The 15,390-nt window shown below is 38.8% G+C and overlaps 1 protein-coding gene across 7 annotated transcripts in view; it reads right to left on the reverse strand.

Annotated features, from left to right (window-relative positions):
- Positions 1-349: 349 nt before the first annotated feature.
- The window catches only part of FOXJ3 (forkhead box J3), a 144,007-nt gene continuing 128,966 nt past the window's right edge, over positions 350-15,390 (reverse strand). For all 7 annotated transcript variants that reach the window (XM_081818232.1, XM_081818228.1, XM_081818230.1 and 4 more), the window contains 2 exons: positions 5,391-5,498; positions 350-3,355 (listed from right to left, as the gene is read on the reverse strand). In XM_081818232.1, the coding sequence (XP_081674358.1) occupies positions 3,240-3,355; positions 5,391-5,498 (224 nt within the window). In that variant the 3' untranslated portion in view covers positions 350-3,239. The remainder of the gene's footprint in view (positions 3,356-5,390; positions 5,499-15,390) is intronic.

A 15,390-nucleotide genomic window follows, 5' to 3' on the forward strand; every position in this document is an offset into this window, starting at 1 on the left:
ACCACATTGTAAAATGAAGATAACAGTATCTACTTAGCACAGCACCTGGCACATGCTGAGCACTTTTACTGTTCTAAATGTTTAAATGCATTAATTTAATCCCACTACAACTCTTAGGACATAGGTATTATCCTCATTTTGAAGACACTGCAAATGAGGAAAATGAGGCTCAGAGAAACTAAGTAGGTTCCCCAAGTTTATAGAGCTAGTGAGATATCCCTAAAGGCAGCAACACCTGGGACACAATCTCCAAGACCACAAGGACTGTCTCCAAGTTTCTGCGTCGGGACTGGCTCCAATCTTGTTCCCTCAATTGTAGCAAATGACACAGGCCAACTGGTGTTATAAATAGAGTTAACATAATATATTTATTTTAAGTGCCATTCATGCATATCAGTTCTGGCAGCAACAATCCTAATGACACTTGGGGTATTTCTTTACAGCACTAAACAGTTACAAAGAATGGGTGCCGTTCATCATAGAGGCAAAATATGAAATCGTGCAATAGCAAAATTGTAGAAACATTAAAACACTGACTGTCCGACAGCAGTACAGAGAGCAGATTGTGTTTGCACAAAAAGCCAATGCATTTTCATCACATATATACAATATAGATATGTACACATCACCCTCTGAATGAACAATATCAAAATACTCTATTCCATTTGAAATAATCCCCGGATTGATTCCCTCCCACTTCAAAAGGACATCTGAGAGACATATTATTTACAAGAACACACATGAATACATTTACATTTCAAAAAACTGCCACAAATGCCAGTCGGATTATTTTTCTGGACAGAGTACCCCCGTTTGATTATATGCATTTATTCTTTTCCCCAACAGTCTTCAATTTAAGCCCAAAACAGAACTTGCTCTGCATTAACAACTACCAACTGAAACAGCCACTAGAGGGGATGCTCTGCACCTCACCAGGTAGCTCTGCCTGGCTAAAGCCCACTGAGAAGGCCTGTCTTGGGCTCCCGGGCCACCTGCATCACAAGAGTGTGATGGGTCTTAGTGGAGGCTCTGCCTCCAGGGCCATTTGTGGTAAGTTTAAATTCTCATAAAAATATTGATCACTGCAAATCAGTAAATGATTGCCAAATGGGAAATTAGCTTCACAAAATTTGTAAAAATCTTCATCAGTGGTTTCTACTCAAATCATTCAAGGTAAGACTGCATTCCAATACCCAAATTGTTTAAAGTGCACATTGCTACCCAAGCAATTTAAAGTTTCAAAACAGCTATTTTGGTATCTAGAAAACAGTGACTTGAGCAGACTATTGAAAGTCCTCCCTCCCCCCATTTTTTCAAGTTTTTGCTCTGCAGGCTGCTATCTCATCTTGCCTCTGATCTGTGTAAGAGGGGCCTATTGGCTGCCTTGCCAGAATCTTGGGATTTTCACTGATCCAAGGGGCTGGAACTGAGCTTCTTTTTTCATGCCAAGCAGGGTCCAAACAACAGGAACATAAAGCCCTTCCTTTCTCCCCAACCTCACCAGCCTTTACTATGGCTGGCTTCCCAGTGATTCATTAAAGGCAACACTCCATTAAAAAAAAAAAAGTACCCACACACGTTGACAAACACTCTCACATACACACATACAGAAACAAAGATGTCTGTTTAGTTCAAGTAGAGAACACTCAACCACATTATCACTAAGGCTAACTAAAGTGATTTAAAGCATATAGAGACTAGAGATGCTAAAAAGCAACCAGTGAGCAGTTATTAATCCTTGATTTGATGGAACATATCATTCCCCCATTATAACTGAAAGAAATTCTGCCTTTTTTATGGTCTAAAGAACCAATTCAAAATCTATTCATTTAAAAAAAAAATCTCATTTCTGTTACTTTTATTATAAAACTAAGACAATCAATCCATGCAAAGTAACTATGATACAAGATGAAACAAAAAAAAAACAATAAAAACCCCAACGAGGTACGCTGAGTTTCAAAGAAAGTAACCCAATGTCATGCATACACAAGACACACAGGACAACAGAAACAGCAGACCACTTAAGGATATCTGCACTGAAGACTAAGGCAAATAAAATCTGTGTGTGGCTCTATCCTCCTTTCAGTGCTTCCTAAATGGAAAGAGAATAAGTGAGGAAACTTGCATTATAAACAGTGCCCTGTTGTTCTATTGCCCAAATGAACTCTGATTCGAATTCCAGAAAAATCCTATTTAGCTAATACATATCAGCAGGAATGCTAAGATAGAGAAATATACTCACATGGTAAAAGGAGCGACGATAAAGAGAACGACACAATCTCTCTGATTGTCTTGTCTGTAAACTCTTAAGAAAAACAATTCTGTGCTTTCAGACACCGCACTTCTCCTTAATGAACCCAACAGGAGCTGAGCATTCACAGAAGGCAGCAATAAATATTAAAATAATACTTTTGAAAATAATAAATACATGAGTGAATATGGAGGCAATGATTTTGTTAAAGAGCCAAGCAATGCCCAGCTGCTAACTGATCAAATACATTTTAGAACTGTTATAATGCAGATTTCGAAAAACAGACATTGACTAAGTACAACATAAACTCCGCAATCCCCCAACCATCAAAACAAATTTGGTCAGTTCTTTATGCTGCTCAGGAAAAACATGCCCCTCTGGATTGTTTGGAGAGTATCAAACTCTGGGTTCTTTGACTTACTGAGTAGAACTCAATACCCACATTTCTGAAAAAGATTAAATAAGGGGAACTGGGCTTTGAAAAAATCTATTTCCTTTCAGTTGCCTGTATCAGTTAAAAGCATCCTGCAGAAAATAGCCTAACAAGGAATAAAAACTCACAGTAACTTTCTTTTCAAGACGTAATAATCCAATTAGAAAAACTGAAGCCTTTCAGTAATTTTTGTACATATATTTACACATACGTATCTATAAACTGCTTGCAGCAAAATAGGCTCTGCCTGAAAAATCAGTCTGGCACTTGTGGTCAACATCAAACGGACACAAATATGCAAAAGCTGTTCAAATCACACAACAGTTAGGAGCTACACAGGGCAGCTGGCAGGGAGACAAACATGTAGTACTTGTCTGGGTCAGATAAAAGCAGTAAGTTATCCAGCTAAAATCTTTTTGATTGTCTTCAAAAGAAATTTTGACAACATTGGTAAAGTGATTAGCAACTTTGTTTTCTCAACTGGATTCTCTTCAACCTTTCCCTTCACTGCACAGAAAGGTGACGCTGGAGTCTGGTGCCTTGCAGAAACAAGCTCTACACAATTGAATCCCAATCAAAGTCATCCTGGATGTCATCTGGAGGCAGAGAGCGCCGCATCTGGAAGGCTGGGGAAGGCATCATGTGCTGCTGGTTCATGGCTCCGTGATGGCCTGGAAGGAAGGAGGCAGTGTCAGTAGTGACTTGGGTAGAGAGGAAAGGAATAAATGAACGCCTACTGAGCACTTCCTTTGTGCCAGGCATTTGGCGCACATGATCTCCTAATCCATTCAGAAGCCTTCACAGAGGTGGCTCTTATGATCCTCATTTTATAGATAGCAGGGCTTGGATTTAAGAGAATGGAGCAAGTTACCCAAGGTCGTACAGCTAGTAAGGGGAAGAGATTTGAACTCAGTTCACTTGACTCCAAAACCCATGCCTGTTTTGATTACACCAGGAGGCAGCAAGGACAGCATAAAAAGAACGCTGGAGTGCCCGAGTGCTGATGCAACCCTTTCTCTTGGTCTGTCCTGCATCAATACATATTTCGGTAACATGAACTGGCTCCCATGAGAATGGTGATGGGAGAATGATGTCAGCGTACCAGTGAAGTCACACTGGGTCATCCTGAATTCTCATCAGCAAGTTAACTTTTGGGCCACCAAGTTAACAGTGGGTGAACACAGAACACCAATACAGCTGAGTGCAGGGAGGCCATGGCAGACCAGGGTGGAGAACAGGATGCCCACCCTCTCCACACTCCTCTTCTTAGATTACTGTGGCCGTGTGCAGCTTGTGCTCCCCAATTTTGGTGCATTCTGCCCTTGTCTCCAAAGCTCTGACAAACACCCTTCCAAACCAGACTTTTTTCTTAAGTAATAATTTCTATTTATTTGCAGAATTCATTCTTTTATTAGGAATTAAACATATCCTTTTAATGTGGTGGAATTTTTACTGGACTATTGCAGTTTTGTTTGATTTGCTTGATCTGATTATAAAGTTTCAAGCAGCCTGAGGCTAATCTCATTTTTCTGATAAGCCCTGTAATTTTTAATGCACCATTTTATAAAATACTACAGTTTTCAATATATCACAGTATAGCAGAAATGCCTGCATATTTATTTTTTAACTTATAAATTTCTTACTATGCACCAGGCACTAATTTAAGTGATTTACATCTAATCCTCACTGAATTCTCTTAACAACCCTAGAAGTTAGGCAGTGTTATGAGCTCCCTTTAACAGACAGGGAGGTTGACTAGGAAGTTAAGGCAGCTATCAAGTGGCAAAGCACCAGAATGCAAACCCTGGGAATCTGGTTCCAGAGTCTGAACTACCATATTTTGCCACCTACAAGTTCCTGGTGAGTGCTGAGGACAGATAACACTTACTCCTCCCCGTTCATCCAAAAACAGGTCACTTGGCCCCAACTCCTCCTTCACTACTATCTGGCACACACTTCTTTGGGGGTTTTAAATTCACATCTGCACATGACCTTTCTGTTCCTCAAGCAGCCTAAGTGGAGGGCAGTATGGTACATGAGAACAACAACGAACTCTGAATCCAGATATCAAGACCTGAGTCTTGGTTTGGTCACTTAGCAAAACGGGTGGCTCTGGGCAAGTTATCTCCACTCCTGAGCTGGCACTTCCTCATCTAGATCATCCTTAAGCTACCTTCCACCTCTAACCATGTGCCCGCCTTTGCTGCCCTGATAAATGTAACTTATCCTGCATTCAGGAACCCAGGGGGCACAGTTTATGAACTCGTGACTCCTGCAACTTACCTCCTCTGTAAGAGACTTCCTCAGAATCTAGAGCTGGGGGGACGTCAGCAGAATGAATGGAGAATATACGGGAGGTAATCAAAGCGGGTTCCTGAAGCCTGCTCAAGTCCCGTCAGAGTCAAAAAGCTTCAAAGATACCTAAGACCCCAGAACAAGCTCTATGGCCCTGGACCTCTTTAGAGAGGCAAGACAATAATTAGAATCACAGCATCAAAGAGACTCAGGTCATATGGTCCAAACAACAAGTGACACTTGAATCTCTTTGCCCAGCACTGAAGCCAAGTAACTGTGCAGACTGTCATTCCATCCTCCCTTACCAGGGAGCTCACTCCCTCCTGAACAGCCTTGCTCACGCCGGGACAGCTAAAGCTTTTTAACATTACACTCTGAGTAAGAACTGCAACACAACACACCCCAAATTACCTGCAATTGTCGTTCCTGGAGTGCTCAGTGCCTGTGGGATGTGAGGGTAACCAGGGGGCGGCATCACTGAAGGAGGGAGATTTTGCCTGGAGTCTATGTACAAATTTCCTAACCAGATTGAAAAGCAGAATGAAGGAAAACATACTTAATAAATAAAACAAGTCAAACATTAAAACCTTAATAAAATTATTACCTAAAACTAAATTAAGCAGGTAAGACGAGAAAAGGGAAAGAAAAATTACTCCTTTCAGATGCTAATAGTGAAGGTGGTGCCAGGCTGAGTGGGAGTACACTGATGCTAATTCTGGCATTGCCTCTTTCTGTCTGGAAGCCTGCAGTCAAGTTGTCTTTACTGTTGCTGTTACAGACCTCACAACAGTTCAAAAGCATTTTCATATGTTTTATCATCTGAGCCTCCCACTAAGTCCAAAATGAGGGCGAGACAGGGATCATCCCCATTTTATGGATGAGGCAACTGAGGCTCAGAAAGACTAAGCTCACGTGCCCAAAGGCACATCAGTTTGACTAGCAACCAGTTCTCCTAGACCAAAGGCTCTTTCTACTAACCACTGTCCCTTTCTCCCTGATTTTCTCACTTTTAAAGTAGACTGATTACCAAAATGAATGGAGGCACAAAGTGACAGAAAAATTTGCACAAATTTAAAAGAGCTATACAAAGTAAAGGTGATGAAAAATGTATTATTTAGAAGTGTGAAGATGGGAAACAGATCTTATTTGAATGGCATTTCTGAAGGTTCTTAAATTAATATATTTTCGTCGACAGGAGCCATTAAGTGTAACAGCTCTAAAATGTCAATTACACTGCATCCTAATGCGAAGTAGAAAGGGAAGGGAGCAAACATCCCATGCCCACCCCCAATTACTCCTGGGGAAGAAGAACCATAACACTGACTCACATTGTATGAAACATCTGGAATTCTGGAAAGGCTATTTCTCCCTTAGGTATTCTACTGTGTCACACTAACTACAATTGCATCTAGCAGTGCTGTAATCAAACTAGAAAACAGCGACCATTTCCCAGAGGCAACTAAAAGATGCTCAAAAGTAGGAACACTCTATTTGGCTACTCACAAGTTTTTACCTGTCACTGGAATGTCAGACTGTCAAGCTTAAAATAGCCTCTGAGACAGCCTAATTCAGGCCTACCTCTGCTCATGCAGATGAGTACATAAGACTGGAGAGAAAATGAGACAGAACCAGGGAACAGAACCCAGCACTTCTGACTTCCAGCCACTACCTCCCAAGATGACATGCCTTTTTATAGTGAAGTTTACAGTCAGAACTAAGCTCTTTGACCAATTTGCCATACTGAAGATTTAGGAAGAAAAGAGAGAAGAATTATACCAAGCTGTAGCTCTGGTATATTCTTAGAGGAAAAAACTATGATCAGCACCCCGAAGTGCTGATCAGCCTTCACATGAGTGGCCAGCACACCTTAAAAATTGCAGCAGGCTGGAGGGGCCATGCCATTCTGAGTAATACGCTCACTCATTCATCAATGACTTCTCAGCCTGTGTTATAAAATCTTAGCTCTCTCCTCATCCGTAAGAGCTCAAATCACAATCAAAAGACAACTGATTTTTATGGAAATTCTGTTTTTATTTTTCATTTCTCTTTTTTTGGCTTAGTAATTCTTACCTTAAAGGGGGAGTGAGGTAACAATTAGAGAAGAATTATGGGAATAAACAAGGATCACAGAAATAAATAGTCACCCACATTAAACAAATAGCCTAACTTTTTGAAATTCTGTCACATTCCTGACACTTTAATTTTCATAAAGAAATTCTCATTACTCCTCTTTTTTTCTCATGTTCTCATTCTATTCTAAACAATGAGAGTCAACCTGGAATTTCTAAACAAGAAATTAACTTCCAATATACTTTTCAAGGACTTCTGAGATCCTACAACATTTAGAACACAGTTATGAAAATTTAAAAATCTAATCACACAATGTATTTATTGGAAGTGGACTCTTATTGAATGACCATTCATTAATTCATTCAAGAAGTTATTTTTGTTCCAGGCCTTGCTCTAGGCACTGGATAAACAAAAAAGAAAAAACAAACTCCCTGTCTTTTTTTTTTTTTAAGTAAGCTCCACACCCAACCTGGGGTTTGAACTTACGACCCCAAGATCAAGAGTCTCATGCTCTACCAATGAAGCCAGTCAGGTGCCCCAACAAACTCCCTCTTTTTGAAGCATATTCTCAGGCTGAGGGCAGCAAACAAAATAATTTAGTATGTTATGCACGCTACAGAAAAAAATAAAGCAGGGAGAAGGGACAAACAGTGCTGGACAGTAAGTGCTATTTAAATAGAATGGTTAGGGAAGGCATCACTTGAGTAGGTGCTTTTGGAGGAAAAAAACAAGATTAAGGACAAGAGTGAGCCATGTGTCTATCTGGGAGAAGACCACTCTAGACAGAGGAAAGAACAGGTATAAAAAAGGCCTTGAGGCAGGTGGAGTGTGCCTGGTATGTTCAAAGAATAGCAAGGAGGCCACTGGTGTGGGAGCAGGGGGCTGAGGAGAGGGGAAAAGGATATAAGGTCAGACAGTAAAGGCGGACCAGATTGTGTGAGGCTATATAGGCCACAAAAAGACTGGTTTTTACTGAGAAAACTGGGCACCAATGAAGGGTTTTGAGCACAGAAGTGATCAGATTTCTGTGTCTTGTAAAAATCCCATTTATCCTGCAAAGTCCAGCTTCAAGCTGTCTTCCTCAACGAAGTTTTTCTATCTTCCCAAGACAGTTATAAGCCCTGTTCTCTTACTCCCACTGCTCTATGGCAGAAGCACAGTCTTCATCACACCAGGCTACGAGCTCCTTGAGATTAGGGGCTATCTGGACTTACTTCTTCATCCCTACTGCCCAATACATAGTCAGGCACAGAAAAAGTTTAAGTAAATATTTGCTGAATGAATGTACACCTACTCTTATTTAATGACCTTTAAGCTGAGCCCTCATTAAGAACAGCACAGCTAGAGGACTTAAACATTATTGGAACAAGACAAATTGTAAACACAGGTAAAACGATTTAGAAAGGAGAGACACCGTGTACTATAACATCCTTTTCTCCTTCCCTTCCCTCCCCTCTTCCACCCTAACACATTACAACACCTCTAAGGAGCCCAAAGAGGTATCTACCAAAAGGACAATCTTGGAAGACAGAAGTGACAAAAGTTTGAAGGGCACGGAGAGACTATATTCTGGGAGTCAAGATCTATACCCAAATGAACTTTGTAATTTTAGGCAAGTTGCTTTCTCTTCTGGATTCTTTCTAGTCACAGTTTGTGTGAGGCTATATAAGCCACAAAAAGACTGGTCACAGTTTCCTTATCTGTTAGATAAAAGGATAAAATTAACAGCTCTCTGAAGTCCCCTCTTACACTTCATTTTGAATTTGTGGCAAAGATGTGCTGGGGGATAGAGAGACGGGAAGTGGGATATCTGAATAGATCTGATACAGAGGGATGTGAGAAGGAGAGTGAAAGAATGATAGAAAGAGGCTTAGACTTAAAACAGAAGCAAGCAGGCTGGGCATGTAAAAAACCTGGGAGTCTATGAGAAGACATCAGTGGGCATGGAGTGACGAATACCTGCAGCACCAGTGCTAATCAGAGAAAGTGGTGACAAAAGCCAACATGGCTTGGCAGGCCAAGGCTGGTAAAGTTCTTTTGACTCAGAAGGAAAAGATGAAAGGAGAAGGGGAGTTGGGAGAGGAATAAACACGAAAAATGACAGGTCTTCTGCCTTTTTTTTGCTGTGAGTGGAGTAGCACTAAGAATCAAGAATGAGTTGTGGGGACCCTAGAGAAGGAAGGTGCTGGCAATAAAAAGGAAGGATGGCAGAAAAATTTAAAAGGATCACAGAGTACCAGATCCAAAGAAATCCAGGTCAAAGGTCAAGAAGAGATGACCACGGAGATCTAGTAACAAAGGGCTTTAAGAAATAATCCATGATCTCAGTCTAGAAAGAATCCAGAAGAGGTGCTTGGCCACTCTCACATGAGACACCAACAGACAGTTAGTGCTTTTTCCATGACCAAGAGTGCCAAGTTCCAAAACCAGAAGGTACACTTGGACATTACTTAGAAATTTAGGCCACAAAATCGAAGAAAGTCTTGTTTCACCACAAAAGCTTTGAAATCCCAGAAAGGAGGAGCTACTGGCTAACACGTACAATGGCCCTTGAAACAGTCCTCTCTTTAAGACTGAGCCACATCTTCTTATCTTCCTAGAACTTTCCGATTTGCTGCAGGCAATAATCTATAAGTAACATAGGTACCCACCTCCACCCTTAACATTTTAAGGCTGGCTGAAATGATTTGAGATGATTTGGCAGAGAACATGGCAGCACTTAGAAAAGCTAACTTCATAATTTATTTTGGATGAACAGGGAAAGAATAGAAGAAAGGAAAACCAAGGAACAAAGGACAGAGGGATGGTAAGCCTCAGGGATTTAATGCAAGTTGGAAAAGTAAAAGTGATGTATCCTGAAGGGGACAAACTATGGGTTTGAAACCTATCAGAGGATCAAAGAAGATAAGCTGTCCATGTACAAGAAGAGATGAAAAGATGAAATGGAAGAAAATAAGTGAAAATACATGCTAAGTTATACAGATCTTGATACTTAAAAAGGAATATAGGGAGGATTTTGAGAAGATGGTGGAGTAGGAAGCACCAGGAATCTGTCTCCCAACCTAGACAAAAATGCGCTGGTAGAGTCTGGTACAACAGAAAACACTGGAATCTTTGGAACTTTGGAACTCTGTAAATCTACTGACAGTTTGCAACTCGGAGAGGAAGGCTTAGATAATAAATTGCAGTTATTTTTGGTCAATTCCCTCATTCCTACCCCCATGGCAGGCAGCTGTGCATGTGTTCCTGGAACAACTTACACAGCTTGCAGGAGCCAATGTAGGCAAAAAGGCCTCTGTTCTCCAAATACTACGGATCTGTGCTCTGATCACAGAGATGCAGATGTAAAGGAAGGTGGTCATTGTTGAACCTTCCACCAATGCTGCAAGCACCTCCCCTCCAAATAAACTGATTTCCAGGAGGTATAAGGGGGCTACAACCCTCCTTTCCCTGCTCTTTCATTTTTCTTTTTACCCTTTCAGGAGGCACACATTAAAAGCTAGGACATTGAAAAAGCTAGGAATTCCCTGCATATACTGGGAAAATTAGAAAGTGACTACCTATACCAAGAGAAAAGCACAGATTCAGAGAAGACCTGAGAAGACCCTAGGGTGAACCTCAGCAGAAGGATACCTTGCAGCCATGAAGAAAACAAAAACAGGAGACAGAATAATTAAAAACAGCAAACCCTGGGGAAGGGACAGAATCTAGTTTCCACAGGTACCACACTATTAGATTCAAATGTCTAGTTTTCAACAATAAAATCACAAAGCATACAAATAAACAGAAAAGTATGCCCTATTCAAAGCAAAACAAATCAACAAAAATTGTCCTTGAAAAAGATCTGATGGCAGATCCACTACAAAGACTTTAAAACAAGTGCCCTAAAGATGCTCAAAGACTAAAGGAAGATGTGGAAAAAATCGTAATTACAATGTATGAATAAACTGGAAATATCAATAAAGAGATAGGAAACCTAAAAAGAAATAAAGAAATTCTAGCACTGAAAATTACAATAATTGAAATGAAAAATCCACTACAGGATTCAAAGAAAAATCTGAGCAGGCAGGAGAAAGAATCAGTGAACTTGAAGACAGGACAATGAAAATTATCAAGGCTAAGTAACAGAAAGAAAAAAAATTGAAAAAAATTAAACAGAGACTAAGGGACCTGGGGGACACTATCAAACAAACCAACTATGCATTGTGGGAGTCCCAGAAGAAGGAGGAATGGGACAGAAAGAATATCTAAAAAAATAATGGCTGAAAACTTCCCAAATTTGATGAAAGAAGAATGAGAACATCCAAGAAGTTTAACAAACTCTTAAGTAAGATGAGACCCACAAGAGAATCACACCAAGGGACATATTATAATCAAATTTTCAAAAGCCAAAGATAAAGAGACAATCTTGAAAGGAGCAAGAGAGAAGTGACTTGTCACACACAAGGGAGCCTCAATAAGATTATCAGCGGATTTCTCATGAGAAACTTTAGGAGTTAGAAGGCAGCAGGCCAATCTATTCAAAGTGCTAAAAGAAAAAGTATCAACCGAGAACTGCTATACCCAACAAAACTGTCCTTTTCAAGAGCGAGGGAGAAATTAAGACGGTTCCAGATAAACAAAAGCTAAAGGAGTCTGAAAAGACTAATATATTTTCTAAAAGTAATTAGTCTAGAAGCTAGTAGTATTATAACTTTCATTGTGTTGTTTTTTACATAATTTAAGAGACTAATATATTTAAAGGAATTATTTGTATGTTTTGGGGCACACTATGCATAAAGATGTGATTTTTGTGACATCAACAACCAAAAGGAGTTTGAGATGAAGCTGTAAAGGAGCTGAATTTCTTTATGTTATAAAAGTTACACTGATACAAACTCAAATTAGAATGTTATAACTTTAGGATGGTAAACCCAATCCCCATGGTAACTACAAAGAGCTATGCAATATACACAAAAGGAATTCAAACATTTCACTACAAAAAGTCAATGAAACACAAAAGACAAGAGTAATGCAAAAAATAAGGGACAAAACTATAAAGAACTATAAGACATACAGAAAAGAAACAGCAAAATGACAGAAATCACTCCTTATCAGTAACTTCTTTAAATGTAAAGGGATTATGGGTGCTTGGGTGGCTCAGTGGTTAAGCGTCTGCCATTTATAGCTATAAACACATTAAAAAACAAGAAAGATCTCAGTCAACCTAACTTTACAACTTAAAGACCTACAGAAAGAACAGAATAAATCCAAAGCTAGCAGAAAAAAGGAAATCATAAAGATCAGAGCTGAGATGAATGAAATAGAGAATAACTAAAATCAGAAATGAAAGTGGGGATGCTTCAACTGATTCTACAAAAAGCAGGATTTCCCCCCACCACCAAAAAGGGAAGGAAATAGGATATGAGTACTATGAGCAACTGCACACCAACATATTAGATAACCTAAAGGAAATGAACAAATTCCTAAAACACAAAAGCCACCAAGACTAAATCACAAAGAAACAGATAATCTGAATACACCTAAAACTAGTAAGATTGAATTAGTAACCAAAAATTTCCCAACAAAGAAAAGCCCAGGACCTGATAGCTTCACTGGTGAATTCTACTAAATATTTAACGAACTAACATCAATCCTTCTCAAACTTTTCCAAAAAACTGAAAGACAGAAAGTACTTCCTAACTCATCCTATGAGGCCAAAATCAGCCTGATACCAAAGCAAGACAAAGACACCTACAAGGAAACTACAGACCAATATCCCTTATGAACACCGATCCAAAAATCCCAAACAAAATACTAGAAAATTAATTCAATACTGTATTAAAAGGATTAAACACCATGATCAAGTGAGATTTATTCCTGGAATATAAAAAGATGGTTCAACATATGAAAAGTGATCACTTTAATACACCGCATTAACAGAATGAAAGGGAAAAAACCTACATGCTCATCTCAATTGATGCAGAAAAAGTAACTGACAAAAGTCAACACCCTTTCATAATTAAAAACACTCAACAAATTATGAATAAAAGAAAACTACCTAAACATAATAAAAGCCATCTATGACTATCCCACGGCAAACATCATGCTCAATGGTGAAAAACTTGAAAGCTTTTCTTCTAAGACCATGAACGAAGCAAGGATTTCCACTTCTATTCAACATACTGGAAGTTCTAGCCAGAGCGATTAGGCAAGAAAAGGAAATAAAAGGCATCCAAATCAGAAAGGAGTAAGTATATTTATCTCTGTTCACAGATATGATCTTATATGTAGAAACCTCCAAAGATTCCACCCCAAAAATAAACAAATTGTTAAAATAAGTAAATTCAGCAAAGTAGCAGGATACAAAGTCAGCATGCGAAAATCAGTTCCATTTTTACACAATGAACAATCTGAAAAGGAAATTACAGGAACAATTCCATTTACAATGGCAATAAAAAATACTCAGGAATTAATTACAGAGGTGAAAAGACTTGTACAATTAAAACTACAAAAACATTGCTGAAAGAAATTTAAGATGAAATAAATAAATGGAAACACATCTCATGTTCATGACTAGAAGACAGTATTGTTGAGATGTCAATACTCTCCAAAGTGATCTACAGATTCAATGTAATCCATATCAAAAATTCCAGTCTTTTTTTTTTTTTTTTGCAAAACCAGAAAATCCCATCCTAAAATGTATAGGGAATCTCAAGAGTCCCTGAACAGCCAAAATTATCTTGAACAAGAACAACAAAGCAGGGAGACTCACACATCTTGATTTTAAAGCTTACTACAAAAATATAGTAGTTGAAACAGTGTGGTAATGGCATAAAAACAAATAGTATACACTGCAATCAAATAGAGAACCCAGGAATGAACTCTTGCATATATGGTCAAATGATTTTTCACAAGGGTGTCAAGACCATTCTATGGGGGAAAGGAAAGTATTTTCAGCAAATGGTGCTGGGAAAACTGGGTATCCATATGCAAAAGCATGAAACTAGACCCGTATCTAACACCACATACAAAAAGTAACTCAAAATGGGTTAAAGACTTAAATGTAAGACCTAAACTATAAAATTCTTAGATGAAAACACAGGGCAGGAGCTTCATGACACTGGATCTGGCAATGATTTCTTGGATAGGATACCAAACTCATAGCCAACGAAAGAAAAAATAGATGAGTTGGACTTAGTGAAAAATTTAAAAATTGTGCATCAAAAGACACTATCAACATATTAAAAAACAAAAGAATGAAAGAAAATATTCACAAATCATGCATCTGATAAAGGGTTAATATCCAAAAAAATAGAGAATTCCTAAAACTCAGCAATAATAAACCAAACCAGATTAAAAATGGGCAAAGGATCTGAACAGACATTTCTCCAAAGATGATACAAAAATGGCCAATAAGTAGATGAAAAGATATTCAACATCACTAATCATCAAGGAATGCAAATCAAAACTACAATGAAATACCACCTCACACCCAGTAAAATAGCTACTATTTTTTTAAAAAGAAAAGAGAAAAAAAAAAAATAATGTTGGCAAGGATGTAGAAAAACTGGAACCCTTATGCACTGTTAGTGGGGATATAAAATGGTAGAGCCACCATAAAAAACAGTATGGTGGTTCCTCAAAAAATGAAACACAGAATTACCATATGATCCAGCAATTCCACTTCTGGGTATATATCCAAAAGAACTGAAAGCAGGGCCTTGAAAAAATATTGGTGTGAACATGATATTCACAATAGCTAAAACATGAAAGTATCCCAAGTGTTCATCAACAGATGAGTATATAAGCAAATGTATATACATACAATGGGCTATACAGAGCCATAGAAAGGAAGGAAATTCTAACATATGCCACAACATGGATGAAGACATGCTAAGTGAAGTAAGCCAGTCACAAAAAGACAGATACTGTAGGATTTCACTTACATGAGATACATAGGAGTAGTAAAAAATCAGAAACAGAAAGTAGAATGATAGTTGCCAGGGGCTTGGCGGAGGGTCAGGGGGACAGGGGTTAGAATGGGTGTGGGGGGGTATTGTTTAATGAGTACAGAATATCCACTTTACAAGATGAAAAAAGATCTTTACAAGATCACCATCCATGGAGATGGATGGTGATGACAGTTGCACATTATGAATATATTTAATACCACTGAACTAGATACTTATGGATGACTGGGATGGTGAATTCTATGTTACATTTTATAATAAAAAATTTTTTTTTCAAAGGGTATATATCCGAAAGATACCAAAAAGGAAGTGAGTGAGTGAGAGAGAGAGGGAGGGAGGAAGAGGGAGAAGGAGGAAGGAGCTTAAGAGTCATCAAAAAATAAAGTACC

Source organism: Leptonychotes weddellii, chromosome 4 (assembly GCF_054177405.1).
Source record: "Leptonychotes weddellii isolate Sample4059 chromosome 4, ASM5417740v2, whole genome shotgun sequence".
Classification (NCBI taxonomy): domain Eukaryota; kingdom Metazoa; phylum Chordata; class Mammalia; order Carnivora; family Phocidae; genus Leptonychotes; species Leptonychotes weddellii.